This window comes from Coregonus clupeaformis, chromosome 3 (assembly GCF_020615455.1).
Source record: "Coregonus clupeaformis isolate EN_2021a chromosome 3, ASM2061545v1, whole genome shotgun sequence".
In the NCBI taxonomy this organism is placed as follows: Eukaryota; Metazoa; Chordata; class Actinopteri; order Salmoniformes; family Salmonidae; genus Coregonus; species Coregonus clupeaformis.
In genome coordinates, this window is record NC_059194.1 from 9,625,862 (window position 1) to 9,653,095 (window position 27,234).

Consider the following 27,234-nt stretch of genomic DNA (forward strand, 5'->3'; position numbering starts at 1 on the left):
ACACATTAGTGCGGCTGGCTTCCGGGTTAAGTGTCTCAAGAAGCAGTGCGGCTTGGCAGGGTTGTGTTTCGGAGGACGCATTGCTCTCAACCGTCGCCTCTCCCGAGTCTGTAGGGGAGTTGCAGCGATGGGACAAGACTAACTACCAATTGGGGAGAAAAAAAGGGTAAAAGTACAACAACAAAAAAGTACAACATGTCTAAAGATTACTTTTCAACATCGCCTGCTCCCGAGCGTTCTCACTACTTAGATAAACGTAATGTTGTAGGGCTTCCCTGATGCCCCTTTTCATGATGGCGCTAGAAGCCACGTGAGAGAATGAGTGCTAGCTAGCTACCAACCGGAATATTAAGCTAGCCAAGACCAACAACACAAACAAACTATACAGCTACAAGTATTTAGTGGAGTTACAAACGGAATATACTAAACAAGTTAAAAGTCTTACCTGTGATTAAATGTTTTCCACACACATAGCTACGTGTAGCCTACTTGGACACCTGGTCCCCACATTTCCAACATCGAATAGCCTGAAGCCACAGCTCTCTTCTCGCAGGCTCTATTTCCCTACATGGGAGCATTGTGAACCGTAGGTCGGATTTTTTGACCTAGCTACATGTACTTTGAACAACACAGCAGCTTTTTGGCATGTTTTGTTATTTCTGCATAACTAAAAATAGACTACGAAGTTGGCTCTTTTACAATGGGGGTCAATGGGAGAGAATGTTTGTTTTCCCTCATTTGTGGGCGTGGTCTTCTTCTTCTTCTATGATATAATGGCGGTCCGCAAACAAACGTTAACCTCTTAACGATAAGACCCTTTTTCTCAGTTTTCGCCTGAAATGACATACCCAAACCTAACTGCCTGTAGCTCAGGACCTGAAGCAAAGATATGCATATTCTTGATACCATTTGAAAGGAAACACTTTCAAGTTTGTGGAAATGTGAAATTAATGTAGGTGAATATAACACATTAGATCTGGTAAAAGATAATACAAACAAAAAAACATGTTTTTTTTGTTTGTTTTTTGTTCCATCATCTTTGAAATGCAAGAGAAAGGCCACCATTTAATATTGCAGTTTAGCCGCAACTTAGATTTTGGGCACTAGATGGAAGCAGTGTGTGTGCAAAGTTTCAGATTGATCCAGTGACGCATTGCAATTCAGGACTATTTTGTATCAAGTCTGCCCAAATGTGCCGAATTGGTCCATTGATACATTTTCAAGTACATAACTATAGAGAACATACAAAAGTTTACACACTCCCAGGAATGTCATACACGATGGATCATTAGCTTATACACTAACTTTCACACATCTAGATGGCCGGGCGGTGTGGGTGTGGAGCCAGAGACAGCAGAGGTTCAAACTGTAGAACCCAGTTCCTATATTTGAATATAAAAATGGATTTTATCAAACAAAACTATGCCACATTTTATCTCTGGGACCCTTAGGATGACAAATCAGAGCAAGATTATTGAATGTAAGTACATTATTTACCTTCAGAGATGAATGTATCAAACCAGTTGCCGTGATATGTTTTTTGTTGTTGTGCACTCTCCTCTAACAATAGCATGGTATTTTTTCACTGTAATAGCTACTAAATTGGACAGTGCAGTTAGATAAACAAGAATTTAAGCTTTCTGCCCATATAAGACATGTCTATGTCCTGGAAAGTTTGCTGTTACTTATAACAGTCATGCTAATCACATTAGCGCACGTTAGCTCAACCGTCCCGTATACGGAACACCGATCCCGTAGAGGTTAAAGGTGCATGCCGCCACCTACTGTGCTGGAGTGTGTGGTCAATCACGGTTTACAACAGTTCTAAATCCTCCTACCTAACTCAGTACTTCTGAGAAAATAAAAAAGAGCCCTAACTTCTAATAGACCCCCCCCAACATCAATGACCCTACACTTCAATCTTTCCCTCTCTTCAACATACTTACAGCAATATAACGACACGTCCTCCACCATTTCATTGACCATACACTCCAAACACAAACCATTCACATGCTTGCCCACCAGATGTAATGACGAGTTCAATGTACAATGTCCTAAGCGCAATCGAGCAAACACCACCTCCTCCTTTCTAATCTGACCTTTGAATCTTAGTCCCCGACCTTTCTTTGGAGGGCATATAAATGCCGGCCCTTGGGCTCAGAGTCCCATCTTTTCATTCCCTTCCACACCTGTATGTGATGGGACCCAGCAGAATCTCACTACTACACCCAGTCTCTCAATTCTACATAATAACATTAATACCTCCAATAGTAGGTCACTCCTATTAGATTTATCAGATGATAAACTATTCAATACAGACAGAGAATCTGAGCATACTATAATTCTAACAGGTTGTACATTCTCCACCCACTGGAGGGTAACTACTATCACCAACAGTTCAACTGAGTATACTGACAGTTCATCTATTAGTCTTCTACATATCTGCACATCAAATTCAGGAACGTAAATACCTGCTCCTGAGCGCCCACTATCTGGGTCCTTGGATCCATCTGTGAAAAGCGGTAAAAAAGCATAAAAACTTATACTAATGTAATTGCCAACCAGTTTCCCTATATCACCGACTTCTGACCATCTTTCATTTTCTCTACCAAGGTTAGATCAACAATAGGATCTGGGAGTAACCATGGAGGAACATCCCCTATCACCACAGAAGGGCCAACCTCCAACTCCCTCAAACCACTCTCATAAGCAAGCTTTCCAACTGTCCAACCTTGTCTACTAGTATATTCCCAACAGTCATCTAGAACAGTAGCAGTGGGATGCTCAAACTCGCAGCCTTTCAACCTAACCCAATAAACTAATGACGATTTTTTTACGCCGTATATCCAAAGGCATCTCACCTGCCTCCACTAGTAAGGCACATACAGATGTTGATTTAAATGCACCAATACATATCCTTAAAGCTATATGCTGGATTCTGTCCAGCCTCTGAAGCCAAGTCTTTGCTGCTGTTCCATAAACGATACACCCATAATCAATTCTCGTCCTTATCAGAGCTCTATAAATATCCATCAACGTTTGTCTGTCAGCACCCCATTCATAACCAGAGACCGAGCGCATAAGATTAACCACGTTCTTACACTTTGTTTCAACATTTATGACATGATCTTTCAATGTATATCGCTCATTGAACCATAGACCCAAATATTTGTACTTAGAAACCCTCCCCATAGGCTGTCCATACAGAAACAACTGTGTATTATCAGCAACTTTCTTCTTCGAGAAGAACATACAAGACTTTGCCACTGACAATTTAAAACCCCAGTCAATCGACCATCTTTCAACATCCACTATAGCTTCCTGAATAGATTTGATCATGAGAGACATTCCTTCCCCTCTTCCAAATAGCTCCATCATCAGCATATAGGGAATACCCAATTCCCCTACCTACATTTGAAAACACATTGTTAATCATAATGTTGAACAAAATAGGACTGATAGCACTGCCTTGAGGAATACCATTGTCAACTCCATAGGCATCAGATAAAATGGATCCTATTTTAACTCGAAAAGAGCGATTAAATAAGAAGGCCTGAACCCAGTATATAATCTCCCACCAATACCAAGTCTTTCCATCTTAATCAGTAGGCCTTCTCTCCACATAGTGTCATAAGCCTTTTCAATGTCAAAAAAGACAGTAGCCATTACTTATTTCATGACCAGAGTTTTTTTTACTTCATTGCTCACCTTTACTAATGCATCCAAAGTAAATCTACCTTTACGGAATCCACTTTGACATTGACTCAATAAACCTCTATGTTCCAGCAAATATGACAATCTCTTGACTATCATCTTTTCCATCAGTTTACACAAGTTAGAGGTCAGTGCTATTGGTCTATAACTATCAGCACATGCAGGCTACTTACCAGGCTTTACAAAATATAATATTACTGCACGTTTCCAACCAGAAGGTATAACCCTCTCACTCTAAATCTTGTTAAATAATCCCAGGAGAACATGTATGACCTCATCAAGTAGATGCTTAAACATAAGATAGCACAACTGATCATGACCTGGGGCTGAATATCCACAGCATATTAAGGCTGAACACATCTCATGTATGGTAAAAACAGCAACCAAAGAAGAGTCAACAGTATTCCTTTTCTTACATACATTAACATGAGCATTTAAAATCTCACACCTGTGTTGCTTATATACAGTACCAGTCAAAAGTTTGGACACACCTACTCATTCAAGCGTTTTTCTTTAATTTTTTATATTTTCTATATTGTAGAATAATAGTGAAGACATCAAAACTATGAAATAACACATATGGAATTATGTAGTAAGCAAAAAAGTGTTAAACAAATCAAAATATATTTTATATTTGGAATTCTTCAAATAGCCACTTTTTGCCTTGATGACAGCTTTGCACACTCTTGGCATTCGCTCAACCAGCTTCACCTGGAATGCTTTTCCAACAGTCTTGAAGGAGTTCCCACATATGCTGGGCACTTGTTGGCTGCTTTTCCTTCACTCTCCGGTCCGACTCATCCCAAACCATCTCAATTGGTGGAGTTTGTGAGATTGTGGAGGCCAGGTCATCTGATGCAGCACTCCATCACTCTCCTTCTTGGTAAAATAGCCCTTACACAGCCTGGAGGTGTGTTGGGTCATTGTCCTGTTGAAAAACAAATGATAGTCCCACTAAGTCCAAACCAGATGAACAAGCAAGCCTCTTCTTATTATTGGTGTCCTTTAGTAGTGGTCTCCTCTGAACAGTTGATGTTGAGATGTGTCTGTTACTTGAACTCTGTGAAGCATTTATTTGGGCTGCAATTTCTGAGGCTGGTAACTCTAATTAACTTATCCTCTGCAGCAGAGGTAACTCTGGGTCTTCCATTCCTGTGTTTGTCCTCATGAGAGCCAGTTTCATCATAGCGTTTGATGGTTTTTGCAACTGCACTTGAAGAAACTTTCAACGTTTTTGAAATGTTCCGTATTGACTGACCTTCATGTCTTAAAGTAATGTTGGACTGTTGTTTCTCTTTGCTTATTTTAGCTGTTCTTGCCATAATATGGACTTGGTATTTTACCAAATAGGGCTATCCATATATAATGGCTCAAACGCATTAAGATGGAAAGAAATTCCACAAATTAACTATTAGGAAGGCACACCTGTTAATTGAAATGCATTTCAGGTGACTATCTCATGAAGCTGGTTGAGATAATGCCAAGAGTTTGCAAAGCTGTCATAAAGGCAAAGGGTGGCTATTTGAAGAATCTCACATATAAAATATATTTGAATTTGTTTAACACTTTTTTGGTTACTACATGATTCCATATGTGTTATTTCATCGTTTTTATGTCTTCACTATTATTCTACAATAAAGAAAAACCCTTGAATGAGTAGGTGTGTCCAAACTATTGACTGGCAGTGTACTTCATCCCAAGTAACCCCACTATGTACCCTAGCAAAAGTCTTCCCCAACAAGTCAGCTTTTTCTTTATCAGTTACAGATATTTTTTGACACACAACCAAAACTGGAATTCGATTGGACTTAATGACCCTACGTACTAAAGCTCTCTTCCTTTGGAAATCATGTACAGTGGGGAGAACAAGTATTTGATACACTGCCGATGTTGCAGGTTTTTCTACTTACAAAGCATGTAGAGGTCTGTAATTTTTTATCATAGGTACACATCAACTGTGAGAGACGGAATCTAAAACAAAAATCCAGAAAGTCACATTGTATGATTTTTAAGTAATTAATTTGCATTTTATTGCATGACATACAGTGGGGAAAAAAAGTATTTAGTCAGCCACCAATTGTGCAAGTTCTCCCACTTAAAAAGATGAGAGAGGCCTGTAATTTTCATCATAGGTACACGTCAACTATGACAGACAAAATGAGAAAAAAAAATCCAGAAAATCACATTGTGGGATTTTTTATGAATTTATTTGCAAATTATGGTGGAAAGTAAGTATTTGGTCAATAACAAAAGTTTCTCAATACTTTGTTATATACCCTTTGTTGGCAATGACACAGGTCAAACGTTTTCTGTAAATCTTCACAAGGTTTTCACACACTGTTGCTGGTATTTTGGCCCATTCCTCCATGCAGATCTCCTCTAGAGCAGTGATGTTTTGGGGCTGTCGCTGGGCAACACAGACTTTCAACTCCCTCCAAAGATTTTCTATGGGGTTGAGATCTGGAGACTGGCTAGGCCACTCCAGGACCTTGAAATGCTTCTTACGAAGCCACTCCTTCGTTGCCCGGGCGGTGTGTTTGGGATCATTGTCATGCTGAAAGACCCAGCCACGTTTCATCTTCAATGCCCTTGCTGATGGAAGGAGGTTTTCACTCAAAATCTCACGATACATGGCCCCATTCATTCTTTCCTTTACACGGATCAGTCGTCCTGGTCCCTTTGCAGAAAAACAGCCCCAAAGCATGATGTTTCCACCCCCATGCTTCACAGTAGGTATGGTGTTCTTTGGATGCAACTCAGCATTCTTTGTCCTCCAAACACGACGAGTTGAGTTTTTACCAAAAAGTTATATTTTGGTTTCATCTGACCATATGACATTCTCCCAATCCTCTTCTGGATCATCCAAATGCACTCTAGCAAACTTCAGACGGGCCTGGACATGTACTGGCTTAAGCAGGGGGACACGTCTGTCACTGCAGGATTTGAGTCCCTGGCGGCGTAGTGTGTTACTGATGGTAGGCTTTGTTACTTTGGTCCCAGCTCTCTGCAGGTCATTCACTAGGTCCCCCCGTGTGGTTCTGGGATTTTTGCTCACCATTCTTGTGATCATTTTGACCCCACGGGGTGAGATCTTGCGTGGAGCCCCAGATCGAGGGAGATTATCAGTGGTCTTGTATGTCTTCCATTTCCTAATAATTGCTCCCACAGTTGATTTCTTCAAACCAAGCTGCTTACCTATTGCAGATTCAGTCTTCCCAGCCTGGTGCAGGTCTACAATTTTGTTTCTGGTGTCCTTTGACAGCTCTTTGGTCTTGGCCATAGTGGAGTTTGGAGTGTGACTGTTTGAGGTTGTGGACAGGTGTCTTTTATACTGATAACAAGTTCAAACAGATGCCATTAATACAGGTAACGAGTGGAGGACAGAGGAGCCTCTTAAATAAGAAGTTACAGGTCTGTGAGAGCCAGAAATCTTGCTTGTTTGTAGGTGACCAAATACTTATTTTCCACCATAATTTGCAAATAAATTCATAAAAAATCCTACAATGTGATTTTCTGGATTTTTTTTCCTCATTTTGTCTGGCATAGTTGACGTGTACCTATGATGAAAATTACAGGCCTCTCTCATGTTGTTAAGTGGGAGAACTTGCACAATTGGTGGCTGACTAAATACTTTTTTTCCCCACTGTAAGTATTTGATACATCAGAAAAGCAGAACTTAATATTTGGTACAGAAACCTTGGTTTGCAATTACAGAGATCATACGTTTCCTGTAGGTCTTGACCAGGTTTGCACACACTGCAGCAGGGATTTTGGCCCACTCCTCCATACAGACCTTCTCCAGATCCTTCAGGTTTCGGGGCTGTCGCTGGGCAATACGGACTTTCAGCTCCCTCCAAAGATTTTCTATTGGGTTCAGGTCTGGAGACTGGCTAGACCACTCCAGGACCTTGAGATGCTTCTTACGGAGCCACTCCTTAGTTGCCCTGGCTGTGTGTTTCGGGTCGTTGTCATGGTGGAAGACCCAGCCACGACCCATCTTCAATGCTCTTACTGAGGGAAGGAGGTTGTTGGCCAAGATCTCGCGATACATGGCCCCATCCATCCTCCCCTCAATACGGTGCAGTCATCCTGTCCCCTTTGCAGAAAAGCATCCCCAAAGAATGATGTTTCCACCTCCATGCTTCACGGTTGGGATGGTGTTCTAGGGGTTGTACTCATCCTTCTTCTTCCTCCAAACACGGCGAGTGGAGTTTAGACCAAAAAGCTATATTTTTGTCTCATCAGACCACATGACCTTCTCCCATTCCTCCTCTGGATCATCCAGATGGTCATTGGCAAACTTCAGACGGGCCTGGACATGCGCTGGCTTGAGCAGGGGGACCTTGCATGCGCTGCAGGACTTTAATCCATGACGGCATAGTGTGTTACTTATGGTTTTCTTTGAGACTGTGGTACCAGCTCTCTTCAGGTCATTGACCAGGTCCTGCCGTGTAGTTCTGGGCTGACCCCTCACCTTCCTCATGATCATTGATGCCCCACGAGGTGAGATCTTGCATGGAGCCCCAGACCGAGGGTGATTGACCGTCATCTTGAACTTCTTCCATTTTCTAATAACTGCGCTAACAGTTGTTGCCTTCTCACCAAGCTGCTTGCCTATTGTCCTGTAGCCCATCCCAGCCTTGTGCAGGTCTACAATTTTATCCCTGATGTCCTTACACAGCTCTCTGGTCTTGGCCATTGTGGAGAGGTTGGAGTCTGTTTGATTGAGTGTGTGGACAGGTGTCTTTTATACAGGTAACGAGTTCAAACAGGTGCAGTTAATACAGGTAATGAGTGGAGAACAGGAGGGCTTCTTATAGAAAAACTAACAGGTCTGTGAGAGCCGGAATTCTTACTGGTTGGTAGGTGATCAAATACTTATGTCATGCAATAAAATGCAAATTAATTACTTAAAAATCATACAATGTGATTTTCTGGATTTTTGTTTTAGATTCCGTCTCTCACATTTGAAGTGTACCTATGATAAAAATTACAGACCTCTACATGCTTTGTAAGTAGGAAAACCTGCAAAATCGGCAGTGTATCAAATACTTGTTCTCCCCACTGTATGTAAGCCCTATTTCTTTCTCGAATAGCCGCAGTTCACTCTTCAGTCCACCAAGGAAACACCTTCCTTTTCTCACCCACGTTACTCAATGGTACAATTACAGCTGTTAACCTTGACATTCTTCCCACATTCACCATAATCATTTTCCCCTCCACACTTCGCACATCTTTTCTTTCCTTTGCACAGAGCCGTTACATGTCCAATTCTCTGGCATTTAAAACACCTTAATGGAGGTGGGACAAACTCTCTAACAGTGAAAGCCAGGAAGCCCATCTGTACTTTATTAGGTACAACCTTCTCAAACATGAATAGTACTGACAGGCTTTCACTTCTCTGCCGCTCTTTCTTACTGAACAGCCTTTTGTCTTCAACCACTATGCCCCCCTCTACATTTTATTTTATATCATCTATGGACATAGATAGTGGAACCCCAGAAATGACCCCCCTCAGCTTAGCCAAAGCTCAAGGGACATGACTTGTGATTTTCTTCCCATTGAGAGTTTTCATTTTCAGAATCTTCCCTTGCTGAACATGATCAGCACAGAATATTAACAGTCTACCATTACCAATGGACCGGGCTAATGTGACTTCACTTATCTCTTTCTTCACGGCATTGGTTAATCTAATAGGGTGTAGATGAGACCCTGTGGTTGCATCAAACACGATTACAACTTTCCACTCCGACACATCATTACTTTAGTATTTCACCACCTTCACCCTCTTCACGTTCTCAACACTAGAAGTGACACTGCTGCGCCATTCTTTTTACTTTTCACCACAGATCATCCAGATCCATGACTTTCATCACCCCCATCCATACCATCAGAACTATCATCCATATCGACCACGGTCCAGCACGGCTGTTGCTAAAACCGCCTACCACAATATAGAATGATGGATTCTATTTCGTTTCCTAGTTTGAAGTCGAACGCTCGAATGCGTCTTCCCCCACCTCGAACTCCTGTGGGCATGGTCGAGGGGAATTCCTTCTTATGACGTGAATATCGACTCTGAGTATTGTTAAAATCAAATGAAATTGTATTTGTTACATGCGCCGTATACAGTAGGTGTAGACTTTACAGTGAAATGCTTACTTACAAGCTCTTGCTCAATGATGCACAGTTAAACAAAGGGGGAAAATTGCTGTAAGTAGCTGTAGAAGTATTATTGTCCATTAGTTTAATCCAATTAGGGTAGGGATGGTACGGTAGGGGAAAAAGTATAGAAAACAAAAAACAAAAACAAATGAGAAATAAAACACACAATAATTAAGCTACTGTATATAGAAGGAGAACCACTGCCACTGTTGTACTGTGGACAATCATTCAGGACAGGGAGGGTACATTTTGGCAGGTATTCCCCAACTGTGTCAATCGCACTTTCAATTCCTATCCAGATTCCTTCAACTGTATGAATCATCTTGTCGTGTCACTCAGTCATCTTTCCCAGAGATCAACCCATCAGTCCAGTAAGCTTAATGTGATGCATCACCTAGCAATAGAAATGTTGTGCCATACTAACTTGTGGTCGCTCATTATCTTTTTCTGGCTACATAAAGTGTTCTTTGCCAAGGGCACAGAAATTGAGATAAAATCTCTTTGTGCAGCATATTTTAAGATTTGCTTGACCTCATTGGACTGTATTCAATCTGCCAGACTGGTCTCCCTTTCATCCATGAAGGTAGTGTACCCAGTTCATTCCAGGCTTGACTGGACGGTGGGACTGGGACCCTCAAAGGTCATGGCAATGAGAATGAAAGTGCCATTGATGACCTGTCACAGACTCCCAAATATGTCCAGTAATGGGATCAATGAAAGCAGCCTCCTGGTTTGGAATGACAACAGGGTGATGAGCTGCTGTAATGGCTCAATGCTGGGGGGGAAATGGTGTTGTGATGAAAGAGTGGGCTGGTTAAAGGTTATTAACATGTGCTGTAACCTAATCTTGGAACCCGGAAGCAAATCTCACATGTTTGCTGGCCATTTAACAGTCCATAAAACTAGATGTAACCAACAGGGAGAACGAGGAGAGGACAAAGAGAATGGAGAAAGCACTGCGAACGATTCAGCAGATGGGAGGGGAGAAAGGACAGAGGAGAAGGAAGGGAGAGAGTGTGTGTTGGGTGGTGCCATCTAGGTAGCAGTATGGATGGGCACATTTGAACGTAGATTATCTCATTGCATGTGCTTGTTGACATTATTTGTAGGGATGTCACTATGTAATTACATGGAAGTTATTTTGCCCCAAAAGCCTATATTGAATTGTGAGATTTGGCTAAGTACAATCTTAGAAAAGAGAGGGTTCTGGCAGAACTCTTTTTGGTTTCAGGAAGAACCCTTTTTGGTTCCAGGTAGAACTTTTTTGGGTTCCATGTCGAACCCTCTGTGGAAAGGGTTCTTCATGGGACCTAAAAGGGTTCTACCTGGAACCAAAAGGGTTATTTCAAAGGATTCTCCTATGGGGACAGCCGAAGAACCCTTTTTAGTTCTAGATAGCACCTTTTTTTCTAAGAGTGTATTGATTCATTGATTGAGAGGTGGTGTGTTTATTCCTTACCTTTTACAGCAACCATTTCTTTCCCTGTTGAAACAGGAAGTAATTTGGGGGGATGTCTCTCAGCTAAGGAGTTATGACTAGCTGAATCTGGTTGTAAACTTGTCAATGTAACCAAGTTTATGTTGTTCTCCATGCATATTCCTTCCTTGCCATTCGAATTGTTTCATCCACCCACTCACTAGCCACCTACATATCACTGTGCCACCATGGCCATTGCTCTTGATTTGAATGTAGTTTTAAATAAGAAACTGGAGACATAATCAATGTATCCACTAGTTAGGATATGCTAACAATAGTATTATAGACCATATAGACTGAATGAGGCAATTCATGCATTTCCAGAATTCAATAAATCATTCAAATATGTTTGTTCAGATGGAAGTGGTTTCCAAGCAGCTTTCAAGAAGATTACAGAAATGTTCATTTTAAATGTATAAGCAAATATTGGTCAACCTTAATGTGTACTAATTAAATGTTTTAATTGCAAAACCGTTTAAAACCTTTGATTGCATTATGGATTACAAACTATCTTTAGCACCCGTCTTTTTAGTTTTGTGTGTATGTGCGCGCGCGCGTTTGTGTGTGTGAGTGTGTGTGTATGAGAGAGCGAGAGAGCGAGAGAGCAGAGAGCGAGAGAGCGAGAGAGACGAGAGAGAGTCGCGGAGCGTGTGTGCCTTTCCCCTATCACGAGGTAAACTGAATTGGAAGCAGAATTGGAAAATATTACATGCTGAACAAGACCCAGTGACATCAAGGACTATACATTTACTAGCTATTACATTATTAATTTGCCATAACTGTGATTTATTGGTGCTTTGAATTTATAATAAGTATCACTCTCGTTGTTTTCGCGCGGCGCGCTCATTCCATCTTGAGAGACATCGTAGTGGTTCCATTGGGTTCAACTTTCACATCTGGCTCAATTTCTGGACGAATAATTGCTTGCAATTAGGCTACGTCCTGCATTCCAGGTGAGTCTCCTCGCTGATGAAAAGTCGTTTTGTGATGAGAATGATGTGAGAGTTCCTGTCTGTGTCTCCGCTGATCTCATACAGCCTAAGTAGCCTAGCGTAGATATCATGTAGAGTTTATCTCAGTGGGGATATCCCTAAAACATTTCTGCACACGAGCAAGGGATTTTAGAACGGTGGTTGAGAAGGAGACGCTCTTTTGAACAACGCTAAATGTTCTGTAAGCAGTGGAAATTACTATTCAACAGAGGCATGTTAGGCCTACGTGTCATTGAATTCTAATTGCAGTTTCCCTAGTTAACATGCTGTAAATATTAAATGTAATGTATGTTTTTTCTACGCGCATTCAAATTAAGTATTTCCAGTAATACTGTATCTGGGTATTTATTATCTGTGTTTATTGTGTGTTAATTTGAATATATTCCAGTACAAATAGGCCTACGCCTAGAAAAAGAAACGCAAAATCAACAGCTTGATCCGTTATGGCTCCATTATTTATTGTCTTCCCTGGTATGTAGGTGTACATGCAGATATGAAGAATAGAGACTACATTTTTCAATGTCTATTAATCTGCCTCTCACTGACGCTCCTCTGGCAAACGAGGTAAGTCCTTGAATAATATTTTTTAACTAAATTATGTTTTGTCACATTACACAGGAAGACTGAAGGTCTTCTATATCTGGGGTTTGGAATTGAATTATTTTAGTTTTGTACACTACAATAACCGAATGTTGGGATACTATGTTTTAGTAGCCTACCCTATGAATAGCCTATGTATTTAGCATGGTGAACATCAATTAGGCTTTGTCGACGTGGGGGGCTTTGTGAAATAAATGAAGTGGGGTGATTTTTTGATTATGTTCCTGTGGGTGGCGATAGAGTACAGTCGCTACTCTCAGTCAGAAAAAGCAGGGCTCACATCAGATGCCATTGAGAAGTGCTCTTCATTAAAGCCACACTCTGTATGATGTGTTTATCATCAGAGCATGAGTCACTAATATGTAAATAGCACTTGATTTCAATGCTCAAGGAATGACATTCCATGAGATCACTCAGTTATCTCAATTGTACCTATGTAACTACTATGGGAATGCATACGAATGTGTTAGGACACGTTGTAAAGTGGGACCTTGTACTGTATGACCATCATACAGTATCTGTAGCCTATAGCCTATACAGTATCTGTAGCCTATAGCCTATACAGTATCTGTAGCCTATAGCCTATACAGTATCTGTAGCCTATAGCCTATACAGTATCTGTAGCCTGTAGCCTATACAGTGTCTGTAGCCTATAGCCTATACAGTGTCTGTAGCCTCAGTTTGTAACACAGCTTATCTTAGTAACATAGTGTAATTCTCAAATTGACTAGGAAGTGTCATGGTTCCAGAATTTTTGGCACGTTGCACTTAAGTCACTGTATCAAGAGCCCCTTATGAATATAGCTGGTAGACTGATATTAGCATACAATCAATCAAGAAACCAATATTTTCAGTCAATTGATTAACCAAGAAATTATCCACATCAATCACATGCAACGAGAGCACATTTAATTCATGTATGCCTCTTCCGATTATTGGATTCATGAATATACAGCTCTGATGACATTTGCATATTCAATTGTGTTTTTGCTCCAAGATCAGATGGCACACAAATGTTCAGCGTAGAACTGGGTCATCTGGGAGGGTGCTTGGGAAAGGGGGAGTGTATGTATGTTCTTTTACCTTTTGACTTTATCTCCTCTCTTTCATTCCCTCTGGAGTAACTATGCAAAGGCCTCATCAATCTGACTTGTCTGTCTCCCAGGCCGGTGATTGCTGATCCTACGACAGATGCCTTCAAGAACAACATCACTCTCTTCACACGGATCCTTGACAGACTTCTAGATGGCTATGATAATCGCCTTCGACCCGGCCTTGGGGGTAAGGAATATCTCTTGGCTTAATTAACTATGAAAAAACAAGCTCAGGGCCTGTATTCATAAAGGGTCTCAGAGTAGGAGTGCTGATCTATGATCATTTTAGCCTTTTAGATCATAATTAATAAGATTACATGGACAGGGGAGGGCGGATCCTAGATCAGCACTCCTACTCTGAAACACTATACGGTTCCAGCTTGTGAACAAACATTTTAGAAAGACATTGGCATAAATTTACATCACAGATTTTGATGACTTTGTTGGCTTCATTTGATTCATTTTCCTGTCAGGTTTAGTAGCAGTATTCCTCACAGTATTTCCTTCAGCATGCAGAACAAATACTGCCAGCAATGCTTCTACTTGTGTCTTGTAATTTGAAAGATAGTGCGACCATAAATCGTGTAGAGTGTTGCTGTGTGCCCAGCATACATTTGTGTGGAGCAGCGAAACACAGTTCGAACAATGTTCCCCCATGACAACAAAGTGATTGTCATAAAAATAGGCGAATATTTTCTCATTACATTTAATGGTGCTGCACATGAACATATTGGTCATCAGTGGGCTTGTTATCCCAAATCCTCAGTACAAAGCTGTGTCCTAAATGGCATCCTTTTCCCTACACAGTGCCCTACTTTTGACCCGAGCCCTATAGGCTCTGGTCAAAAATAGTGCACTATAAAGGGAAGATTACTATTTGATTACCCTCCTGCGTGTTTGTTGACAGTAGTGTTGTCTAGGCAGCAGGAGACAACGTTTCAACAATGTTTCAACAACGTTTCCCCAGAGGAAACACTCAGCTGCCCTTCACCACCATACATAGAAGAGTCCCCTTAACACTTTGTTAGGAAACTGCCCTGTCCTGTTACAGCGGCTTTCAATCCACACGATCAAGATGTTGGCTGGTGCCTTATCAGGTGGGCTATTTGCTGCACTAGCAGATTGGCCACCTGGGAAAACACGCTCTGTGTTGTGGCGTGATGGTCTATTTAGGGATCTACACTAGAAACAAAGACATGCTTTATAAAGGACATATCAGTGCAGTCCACTCCATCAACCTTTGATTACGATTATGCCTAGAAATAGAAGAATGAATGGTCGTTGATTTAATGAATGGCCTTGCGTATTAAGACATGTTCCTGATCCTCCAAACATGTATTGTTAGGCCTCCAATGCTCCTGAATTCAGAATCAAACCCTCAGTCCTTGACGTCAGCACCATGCTCAAACCCACTGAGACATTCTATATTCATCTACACGCCCAGCAACATCAGATTCCATAAATGTGACAACAGATCATAAACCGTATTTAATGCTAGATGTAGATCAAGGATATTATCCAATAAACTAAATGGGAATCACTGGGACATTTTAAAATAGTGGGGAAATGGTATTGTGCAGAATGACAAGTAGTCAGTGGTGGAAAAAGTACTCAAAAGTCATACTTGAGTAAAAGTAGAGATACCTTAATAGAAAATGACTCAAGTAAAAGTGAAAGTCACCCAGTAAAATACTACTTGAGTAAAAGTCTAAAAGTATTTGGTTTGAAATATACTTAAGTATCAAAGTAAATGGAATTGCTAAAATGTACTTAAGTATCAAAAGTAAAAGTATTAATAATTTCAAATTCCTTACATTATGCAAACTAGACAACACAATTTCTTGTTGTTTTTTATTTACGGATAGCCAGGGGCACACTACAATACTCTGACATTAATTTACAAACAAAGCATTTGTGTTTAGTGAGTCCGCCAGATCAGAGGCAGTAGGGATGACCAGGGATGTTGTCTTGATAAGTGTGTGAATTGGACCATTTTCCTGTCAAAATGTAACAAGTACTTTTGGGTGTCAGGGAAAATGTATGGAGTAAAAAGTACATTATTTTCTTTAGGAATGTAGTGAAGTAAAATTTGTCAAAAATATAAATAGTAAAGTACAGATACCCCAAAAAACGACTTAAGTAGACTTTAAAGTATTTTTACTGAAGTACTTTACACCACTGCAAGTCGTTTTGTGTTGGTGTAGCCAGTCCGTTGGATAAATGGGTGGTGCAGTAAACCTACATAAGATGTGTGCTATCTTCATATTGTGTTTGACCATTAGCTGTAAGTACACTTATAACAGTTAAAAGCTGATGAGAATTTAAGAGAATATTTCAATTTATGATATATAATCTGCCCTTGGGTCCATAACAGATACATTTCTGTCTGACTGAGGTGGACATGTACAGTATATCAGCCCCATATTGTTTTATCAGTTCTGTTCTCCTGTGTGAAGGGGGCCAATCACCTGCCTATCCTTTTTGCTCTAGTATGTCTTGTTGCTTTCGGTGCTCCTCCTCAGTAAACGTTGGCCTGTGCACTTTGACATTGGACCCCGACCCAGCACACAGCTATCACCAATATCAGACGTCATCATCTGACCTGGCCTGGCCTGGGGATGTGTAAACCTCATTAGACTTTCTGTCTAGTTAGCTTTCACTGAAATGTTAGTGTTAACAGAAATACTAGTAACCTGATACCATTCTAGTGTCAACTGAGTTACTAGTAAACTGATACCATACTAGTGTCAACAGAGATACAATACTAGTAACCAGTGTTGTAGTACTCGAGAGGTCTCGAGTCTGGTCTCGAGACCACATATTGAGTGTATCGGTGTTGTCTCGGTGTCGGACACATTGAGGACCAGCCGAGACCAGCGAAGCAAAAAACTCATAATTATCAGCTTCCATTCAGTCAGTGCATTAAACCGCTTCGCCGGGCCAAATACATACACTCCTTTGTTGAAACATTAATATCTTAACAGCCTTTATATCTATTAGAGACATGTTTGCACAGGGCGAACCTATAGGCCTTCAGTGTGTGACAAGTTTGTGATTCTGAAAGGACAGCAACGGTAATACCAGCGTGTAGGACAGTGCACTTTTTGTAAAACAAAGGGCCAGTGGTGTAGTGGAGGGTATATGCAGGTATAAACCGTATACCCACGTTTTTTTCAGTGGGCATTGCTTATACTCACTTCTTAATCCCTATTGATGCGTATCAAAGTAGTGTAGTGGAGGTATACGATTTATCAATTATGTAGTACAATAGAGAAATGATGGCCAAAGTAGCCTACACAACCGCAAACATGTGAAATATATTCACATGCGCGCTGCACACGGAATATCATCTGCAGGTAGCAAGAGCTTGCAGCTCTCAACTGGTTTTGGCATGGAGCAGCTCACAGAATGACATCGGTAGCCAGTTTCAATTTATGATATCTACCAGTAAATGCTAACTAAGGCAACAATGGGTATGCAAACCAGTCATTGAACAAGTTTAGTCCGAAGTGGTTAGTAGGCTATTTGTGATGCGCAATTGTCATCGTGTGCTGTTTGCATCAGGGGCGTAGACATGGATGAGCCTGGGTGGACAAGAGGCCCACCCACTGGGGAACCAGGCCCTGATAGGCCTACCCAATCAGATTGATGTGGTTTAAGCATTGTTGTGGACTTACATGCTGACCAGACTCGACGCGTGGCATGTGCGAGCGTTGAAAAATAAATGGACACATACATGTTATATTGTTGGAGTAGAGGACCTTGTGCATTTCAGGTAAAATATCCCAATGTTTATATCCCAGGACAAATTAGCTAGCTAGCTAAATTGCCATAAATGTTGAATGCTTTTCGACCTGTCCCCAAGTTAATATAGTTGGTTCAGAGTTCATTTTGATATTTCAACCTGCGTGTCCTGATTGTGTCTGGTGCGGGAGGAAAAAAAGCAAGATGCGCACGATGGCGCTCGTTGATGACACACGTTAGACCATCACACTTATGTAAAAGTTTGATTTTTAGAGTGAAAATCAGAAGAATCTATAGGAAAACTAATTTGAAAAAAACATAGGAAAATATAGGATTTTTAACACAGAGTGCCTTTCCTTTTGGGCAAAATTTGAGAATAACCGCTTTTCCAGGCACCACTACACCACTGCATAGGGCCGATGGAAAGACAGCAGTCACACACAGCATGATGTTAAAGGATAAGCAGTCCATGAACTCTGACATAATAAGCCAGTAGGTCCCAATCATAAGAATACAAAAACAACCATTAAGCATTTCCCAATTGAAATGTACAACTATTACTTCATTGCAAAAAAACATTTCACGTTTAGCACACAAAGTAACCAGTGATTTAAAGTGGAACTGACAGCGTTTAACTACTTTGCAGATATGAAACAAACAGACAATCATAATATCATTTAAAAATATAAAATTCCCAGTTTATGCTACAAAACCAACTTTATAAGAGGTTTAAAAAATAGGTTATATTTGACTCAACGATCCATGACGTACACTAAGGCATTGTTGGCAGAATAGATGGATGCAGTTCAATGCATGATTAATATAATTCACCAATACATTTCTTGGTAGTCCAAAAAATATTGCTATCAGGTTGTAAATCACAGCTGGCCTGGTACATTGTTTGCTGCCTCCATTCGGGATGCACTGTTTCAGTTTCAATGACTCAATATTTTGGACAAAAACGGACGAATGTAACTAAGGCTGGGAATGTCAATACAATCAGACTAGCAAGGGCAATGATCACTAGTCACTCATAATGTGGCTAATAGGCTACCGTATCTATTTATGTAGCAAGTTAAAAACATTGAGCCTAAATGTTAGCTAGCTAGCTGCTAGGAGGATGTCATGTCATTAGAGGAGTGGGTGAGTGACTGACTTTTTCTCCTCGTATCGTTTTTCAGTGGCTATACGCAGCTAGAGTCGCAGGTGTGTCACGAACCGGCTCATAACAAATAGGGAGACAACGTGGAGATAAGGAATAACTAAATATATTTATTAACTAAAGCAAACTATATACAATTAACAATGGTATGTGTAGTCAGTAGTGTAAGTGAGTGGATGCGTGCATAGATGTGATAATGAGGAGTGTTGAAAGGTGCCAAAGCAAACAAACAATACAGCCACAAAAATGCCACAACCAAAATCCAACAGTGTGTCTGCATGGAGAGAGTCTCCACCATGAATGGGGGAAAGGTGTATTTATCCCTGGGACACACTCGAGCCCAGGTGTGTTCCATTTCTCTGACGACCCTCCCGGCTCCGCTCACCGACATCCTATTTAGGAAAACAAGAACAAAGAGAGAATTCGGCAGACAGAGTGGGAGGGTCGTCACAGGTGTCATTTGGTTAGCTAGCAAGAACTTGAACGACTGTTAACATACAGGTGCAGCTCAATAAATTAGAATATTGTGGAAAAGTTAAGTAATTTCAATAATTCAATTGACAAAGTGAAACTCATATATATTGTGGATTAATTACACAAAAAGTGAAATAGTTCAAGCCTGTATTTGTTTTAATCTTGATGATTACGGCTTACAGCTCATGAAAACCCCAAATTCAGTGTCACGAATGTCAGGGTAAGGAGTAGACCAAGGCGCAGCGTTGCAGGCAAACATACTCATTTATTAGCGAAACGTGATCAAAACAACAAAAGACGGTAACGTGACAGAACACGGTTAAACACAACCAACTAGAAACAAGAACCCACAAAACACAAAGGAAAACCGACAGTTTAAATATGGCTCCCAATCAGAGACAACCAGCAAACAGCTGACACTCGTTGCATCTGATTGGGAGTCACTCAGGCCAACATAGAAAATGACAAACTAGAACCCCCAACATAGAAATATAACACATAGAATAAACACACCCTGGCTCAACAAATAGAGTCCCAGAGCCAGTGTGTAACAGTACCCCCCCCTAAAGGCGCGGACTGCGACCGCGCCTCAATAAGAGCTAAACAGGGGAGGGCTGGGTGGGCATACCTCCTCGGCGGCGGTTCTGGCTCCGGCCTTGCCCACCACCCTCCAATCAACCCCCCATAGCGCCCCTGGTCCGGTCTAGCCCCGCTGGCCGGAGCCGGACTGACGACACGCACCCCTGGCTTGGTGCGTGGAGCAGGAACGGACCGGACCGGGCTGACGATGCGCACCCCTGGCTTGGTGCGTGGAGTAGCACCTGGCCGAACCGGGCTGACGATACACACCCCTGGCTTGGTGCGTGGAGCAGGAATGGACCGGACCGGGCTGACGATGCGCACCCCTGGCTTGGTGCATGGAGTAGCAACTGGCCGGACCGGGCTGACGACTCGCACCCCTGGCTTTGTGCGTGGAGCCGGAACGGGCCTCACCGGACTGACGACTCGCACCCCTGGCTTGGTGCGTGGAGCCGGAACGGGCCTCACCGAACTGACGACTCGCACCCTGGCTTGGTGCGTGGAGCCGAACGGGCCTCACCGGACTGACGACTCGTACCCCTGGCTTGGTGCGTGGAGCCGGAACGGGCCTCACCGGACTGGACGACTCGCACCCCCTGGCTTGGTGCGTGGGCCGAACGGGCCTCACCGGACTGACGACTCGCTTCCCTGGCTTGGTGCGAGTAGCAGCAACGGGCTGGACCAGGCTGACGACTCGCACCCCTGGCTTGGGTGCGAGTGGCAGGAACGTTCTGGACCAGGCTGACGACTCGCACCCCTGGCTTGGTGCGAGTGGCAGGAACAGGCTGGACCAGGCTGGACGACTCGCACCCTGGCTTGGGTGCGAGTGGCAGGAACAGGCCGGGCCGGGCTGGCGACTCGCACCCCTGGCTTGGTGCGAGTGGCAGGAACAGGCCGGGCCGGGCTGGCGACTCGCACCCCTGGCTTGGTGCGAGTGGCAGGAACAGGCCGGGCCGGGCTGGCGACGCACACCGTAGGTTTGGTGCGTGGAGCAGGGACAGGCCGGGCTGGGCTGGCGACGCACCCCGTAGGCTTGGTGCGTGGAGCAGGGACAGGCCGGGCTGGGCTGGCGACGCACCCCGTAGGCTTGGTGCGTGGAGCAGGGACAGGCCGGGCTGGCGACGCACACCGTAGGCTTGGTGCGTGGAGCAGGGACAGGCCGAACCGGGCTGTGGAGACGGATAGGAGACCTGGAGTGAAGAGCGGCCACCACCCGTCCTGGCTGAATGCCTACCCTCACACACTCTGTGTGTGGCATCCGCACAGGACGTACAGGGCTGTGTACCCGTACTGGCATAACAGCACGTGACACTGGAGCAGGATATCCGGGACCGCGGAGAGGCATTGGAGACCACGAGCGTTGAGCCGGCACACTCCGTCCTGGCTGCATACCCACCTTCGCACGACACGTGCGGGGTGCTCGTACAGGACTATGCCGGACCACTCGTGGCACAGTACGCCGCTCCGCATACCGCGGAACCTGCCCCGTCCCATGCTGCCATGCCTGAGCACGGGAAGTTGGTTCCGCTCTCCATCCAGGCTCCGCCAACCTGCCTTCTGGCCCCCCAAACCCGGTGATCTCCTCTCCAAATCGCCCTGTGGCAGCCTCCTGCTGCCCAGCCGCCCATGCCGTGTGCCCCCCCCTAAAAATGTTTTGGGGTTGCCTCTCGTCCTTCCGACGATGACACTGCTGACGCCGCTGCTCCTCTCTCGCCAGGGCCTTAATCCTACCCCAAGGTCCCTTGCCCCCGAGCATGTCCTCCCAGGACCACGATTTGCCCACCTGGGCCATCGCCAACCTCTCCATCTCTTTACCTGGCGCTTCCTCCCATGTCCAGTCTGCCTGCTCCTGGACACGCTGCTTGGTTCTTTTATGGTGGGTTCTTCTGTCACGAACGTCAGGGTAAGGAGTAGACCAAGGCGCAGCGTTGCAGGCAAACATACTCATTTATTAGCGAAACGTGATCAAAACAACAAAAGACGGTAACGTGACAGAACACGGTTAAACACAACCAACTAGAAACAAGAACCCACAAAACACAAAGGAAAACCGACAGTTTAAATATGGCTCCCAATCAGAGACAACCAGCAAACAGCTGACACTCGTTGCCTCTGATTGGGAGTCACTCAGGCCAACATAGAAAATGACAAACTAGAACCCCCAACATAGAAATATAACACATAGAATAAACACACCCTGGCTCAACAAATAGAGTCCCAGAGCCAGGGTGTGACATTCAGTATCTCAGAAAATTAGAATATTGTGAAAAAGTTCAATATTGTAGACTCAAGGTGTCACACTCTAATCAGCTAACTAACTCAAAACACCTGCAAATGTTTCCTGAGCCTTTAAATGGTCTCTCAGTCCAGTTCAGTAGGCTTCACAATCAAGGGGAAGTTATGTTGTGCATAACTGAGGGAGAGAGAGCCTACCTTTTCATGGTTGTTTGATCAATTGGACTGTAAAGTTCCCAAATGTAAGAGGACTCCCGTGGTGTTTACATATTCGCAGAAATCCATTAATGTGTATTTTGTGGCTTTTGGCGAATGTATTCTAATTATCTAATGTCGTGCTGTTGCAACTGCCAGTTCAGGTCAAAGTGAATGATGGCAGGCCCGTGTGGCAAATAATAATATAATAATAATAATATGCCATTTAGCAGACGCTTTTATCCAAAGCGACTTACAGTCATGCGTGCATACATTTTTGTGTATGTGTGGTCCCGGGGATCGAACCCACTACCTTGGCGTTACAAGCGCCGTGCTCTACCAGTTGAGCTACAGAGGACCAAATGGCTTGTTTGTATAAAGGTCTACTGTAGCTCTGATTGGCTATAGCGCACCAGTCTGTGTAGACTCCAGTCCTGGACAAGACAAATGTTTTTATTCGGTTGTATTTACTGCAGGGTCTATTAATTGTCATATTCTTCCTGGGGGTGTATATGAACAGATTCTAATAAGATTTCATGTTGCTAAAATGCTGTCAGTTCCAATTGAAATGCAACATTGTTTCACACACAAGTTATTTTCAAAGAGATGGCTAACAACAGCAGGCGCGCTGCAATAAAAAACACAGTTCCACTCACCAGATGATGATCATTTGAAACTTAACTTCATGTTGAAAGTTATTCTTGAAAAGGGAGAAGCTAACAAATTAGCAACAACATCTTCTTTGATAACACCTACTGCAGCCGCTGCAAACTAGCCGATAACAAAAGCTAACTAGCTAGACCGTGGGAAAACTACTGCTCACTATTGCGCAGTGACCTGTTGGCCTTCAAGAAGGCAGAAGTTTCCATACATTTTTGTAAAAACGGTCCCACTCATTAAGTCAAAATGTGATTGATTGATTCCACTGTCACTCCAAAATGTTGCCCTAATATGGTTGAATGGCATATGCCTTTATTCTGCTTCTGATGGCCTAGCCAATGGCTGAATTAGCTAGCTAGATGTATCTCCCCAGAGACCAGCAAAGAAAAATCCTGATAGGATATTTTTTTCTCTTCAGTGTTAACCCTTATCTTTCCAACAAAAACTGAAGAGATTAAATCAGAACATCATTGAAAATAATAATATAATTATCATTATTATTATACAGTGCATTCGGAAAGTATTCAGACCCCTTTACTTTTTCCACATTATGTTACGTTACAGCCTTATTCTAAAATTGACTAAATCGGTTTTTTTCCCCTCATCAATCTACACACACTACCCCACAATGACAAAGCAAAAATAGGTTTTTGCAAATTTATAAATGAAAGAAAACGGAACTATTACATTTACGAGCGATTACATCCTCGAGTCTTCTTCGGTATGATGCTACAAGCTTGGCACACCTATATTTGGGGAGCTTCTCCCATTATTCTCTGCAGATCCTATCAAGCGCTGTCAGGTTGGATGGGGAGCATCGCTGCACAGCTATTTTCAGGTCTCTCCAGAGATGTTCGATCGGGTTCAAAGTCCGGGCTCTTGCTGGACCACTCAAGGACATTCAGAGACTTGTCCAGAAGCCACTCCTGCGTTGTCTTGGCTGTGTGCTTTGGGTCATTGTCCTGTTGGAAAGTGAACCTTCGCCCCCAGTCTGAGGTCCTGAGCGCTCTGTAGCAGGTTTTCATCAAGGATCTCTCTGTACTTTGCTCTGTTCATCTGTCCCTCGATCCTGACTAGTCTCCCAGTCCCTGCCTCTGAAAAACATCCCTACAGCATGATGCTGCCACCACCATGCTTCACAGTAGGGATGGTGCCAGGTTTCCGCCAGATGTGACACTTGGCATTCAGGCCAAAGAGTTCAATCTTGGTTTCATCAGACCAGAGAATCTTGTTTCTCATGGTCTAGGAGTATTTAGGTGCCATTTGGCAAACTCCAAGCGCTCTGTTGTGTGCCTTTTACTGAGGAGTGGCTTCCGTCTGGCCACTCTACCATAAAGGCCTGATTAGTGGAGTGCTGCAGAGATGGTTGTCCTTCTGGAAGGTTCTCCCATCTCCACAGAGGAACTCTGGAGCTCTATCAGAGTGACCATCGGGTTCTTGGTCACCTCCCTCACCGAGGCCCTTCTCCCCCGATTGCTCAGTTGGGCCGGGAAGCCAGCTCTAGGAAGAGTTATGGATTCCATACTTCTTCCATTTAAGAATGATGGAGGCCACTGTGTTCTTTGGGACCTTCAAGTGCAGAATGTTTTTAATACTCTTCCCCAGATCTGTGCCTCGACACAATCTTGTCTCGGAGCTCTACAGACAATTCCTCGACCTTTATGCTCTGACATGCACTGTCAACTCTGGGACCTTATATAGACAGGTGTGTGCCTTTCCAAATCATGTACAATCAATTGAATTTACCACAGATGGACTACAATCAAGTCGTAGAAACATCTCAAGGATGATCAATCGAAACAGGATGCACCTGATCTCAATTTGGAGTCTCATAGCAAAGTGTCTGAATACTGATGTAAATAAGGTATTTCTTTTTTTAATTTTAATACGTTTTCCAAAAATTCTAAAAACCTGTTTTTGCTTTGTCATTGTGGGGTAGTGTGTGTAGATTGATGAGGATTTTGTATTTATTTAATCGATTTTAGAATAAGGCTGTAACGTAAAGAAATGTGGGAAAATTATTATGTATGATCATAATCATTATTCTTTTATATCCTGAGCCCTTCTCTGAAGGCGTAGAAGGCCCATTGTTCCCCACTGTGTTTGGGTTAGTAATCATTTGTAGAGTAGCTCTATTTTCCCTCAGTATGCATTTTTTCACTATTCTGAATGTCTAAAGAATGTTGTTCAGAAATATGATCACTGAAATACTGGACATTTTAAACTCTTATTATGGTGGTGATTTGACAAAATTACAATCATGGTCTTGAATTGGACTCGCATTTTTCTGGTCTCGGTCTTGACTCGGTCTCGCCCCCGCTCCAGTCTTGGTCTTGACTTGGACTCGATTTGCTCTGGTCTTGGTCTTGAATCGGTCTCGCTTTAGGTGGTCTCGAACACAATACTGCTAGTAACCTGATACCATTCTAGTGTCAACAGAGATACAGTAGTGGTAACCTGATACCTTGCTAGTGTCAGAGATATTAGTAACCTGAAACCATGCTACTGTCAACAGAGATACAGTACTAGTAACCTGGTACCATGCTCCTGAATACTTGTGGTGGTATTTTCTTTAAAGACTCTGATACTGCTACATCCATGTTTTTCTTTGTGTCATTTGTGCATAAATAAAATATACCACAAAGGGTTCATATTTTCACAGTTTAGCTCCAAAATCTCAATGTGCCTATCTGAGATCTTTAGGGGGAACACATTCTGATGGGGAGGTGTTGTGTGATGGAACACCGGCCCTCAGGCGTCATCATGGACATTGGTTGATGTATCAGACGTCTCGTTGTTTACCACCACCACCACCACCGGCTCATTCCATGTAATTAACTAAGTATGGGGCTGATGGCTAGCTAGACCCAGGAGTCATCTCTCACCACCTGGACACCTCACCCTGTGTGTGTGTGTGTGTGTGTGTGTGCTGTGTGTGTGTGTGTGTGTGTGTGTGTGTGTGTGTGTGTGTGTGTGTGTGTGTGTGTGTGTGTGTGTGTGTGTACTACCACTACTACTACTAATAATAATAATAATAATAATAATACTGCTACTCCTACAACTACTACTACTACAACAACAATTCATAAAATGATTTATCTAAGTGTCTTCATTGTATGGCTATGAAGGTATCTCTTTCCATTGTGAAAAAATGCCTCTGCCTCCCTCCTCCATCCCCTCTCCCTCCATCTTCCATCCCCCTTTATCTCATTTGATTTGATTTCCAGGTGGCCCCTCACCCCAGAGCCCGGGCCTCTCACAGGATCCGGTGCCATTTTACATTTAAATAAAGTGCCCAGAACAGCATCAGCCATATGGTGATAGTCTTTGGCTTGGGGAAAGGCCTGGATGGCAGTATGTGGTACAGTAGCACTGACATACTTTCTCTATGGGGAAAAAGGTCTTCATGCCTAGAGGTACGGAATCATCCACAGACTTCTGTAACCCAAAATTGAGTGGCTTATGAAGAAAATATTTATTGATGCCTAAGCTGCCATCTGTTTGACAAACGTTGGATGCCAAAGAGTCATTTAACTTGTATTCAAAAGCGATAAATAACATAATATTTTCATGATGCAGATTAATAGTATCTGTCTTTCTTTAGATAATGCATTATGGGCTCCTGAGTGGCGCTGCGGTCTAAGGCACTGCATCACAGTGCTAGAGGCATCACTACCGACCCTGGTTCGTTCCCGGGCTGTATCACAACCGGCTGTGATCGGGAGTCCCATAGGGCGGTGCACAATTGGCCCAGTATCGTCCGGGTTAGGGGAGGGTTTGGCCGTGTTTTGAAGGACGCATGACTCAACCTTCGCCTCCCGAGCCTGTTGGGGAGTTGCAGCGATGAGACAGGATCGACATTTTGGAGAAAAAATTGGTAAAATACAAAATAAAAATAAATAAAGTGCATTACATTTTCCCCCTAGAATTTCCCCAAGAGTTCTCTTTGCTTTGTGTCCAGGTTCTCTTTAAATTTACCGTAACTACTAGCCGAAACAACGTCACTACCAATTGCTAAAACAGAAAATAAGTGATGTGCTGTTGTTGAGGACTACCCAATCCAGCAGCAGAAGCAGTAGCAGCAGAATAGCCTGCAAACCTGCACTTTTAATCCTCTGGGTTTCCAGTCTGATTATTTAACCA

At 43.0% G+C, this 27,234-nt stretch overlaps 1 protein-coding gene across 1 annotated transcript in view; it reads left to right on the forward strand.

Moving 5' to 3' along the window:
• The first annotated feature begins 12,002 nt into the window (after positions 1–12,002).
• The window catches only part of LOC121546269 (gamma-aminobutyric acid receptor subunit alpha-2-like), a 51,700-nt gene continuing 36,468 nt past the window's right edge, over positions 12,003–27,234 (forward strand). The window contains exons 1-3 of the mRNA XM_041857442.1: positions 12,003–12,309; positions 12,828–12,912; positions 14,114–14,229. Of these exons, the coding sequence (XP_041713376.1) occupies positions 12,842–12,912; positions 14,114–14,229 (187 nt within the window). The 5' untranslated portion in view covers positions 12,003–12,309; positions 12,828–12,841. The remainder of the gene's footprint in view (positions 12,310–12,827; positions 12,913–14,113; positions 14,230–27,234) is intronic.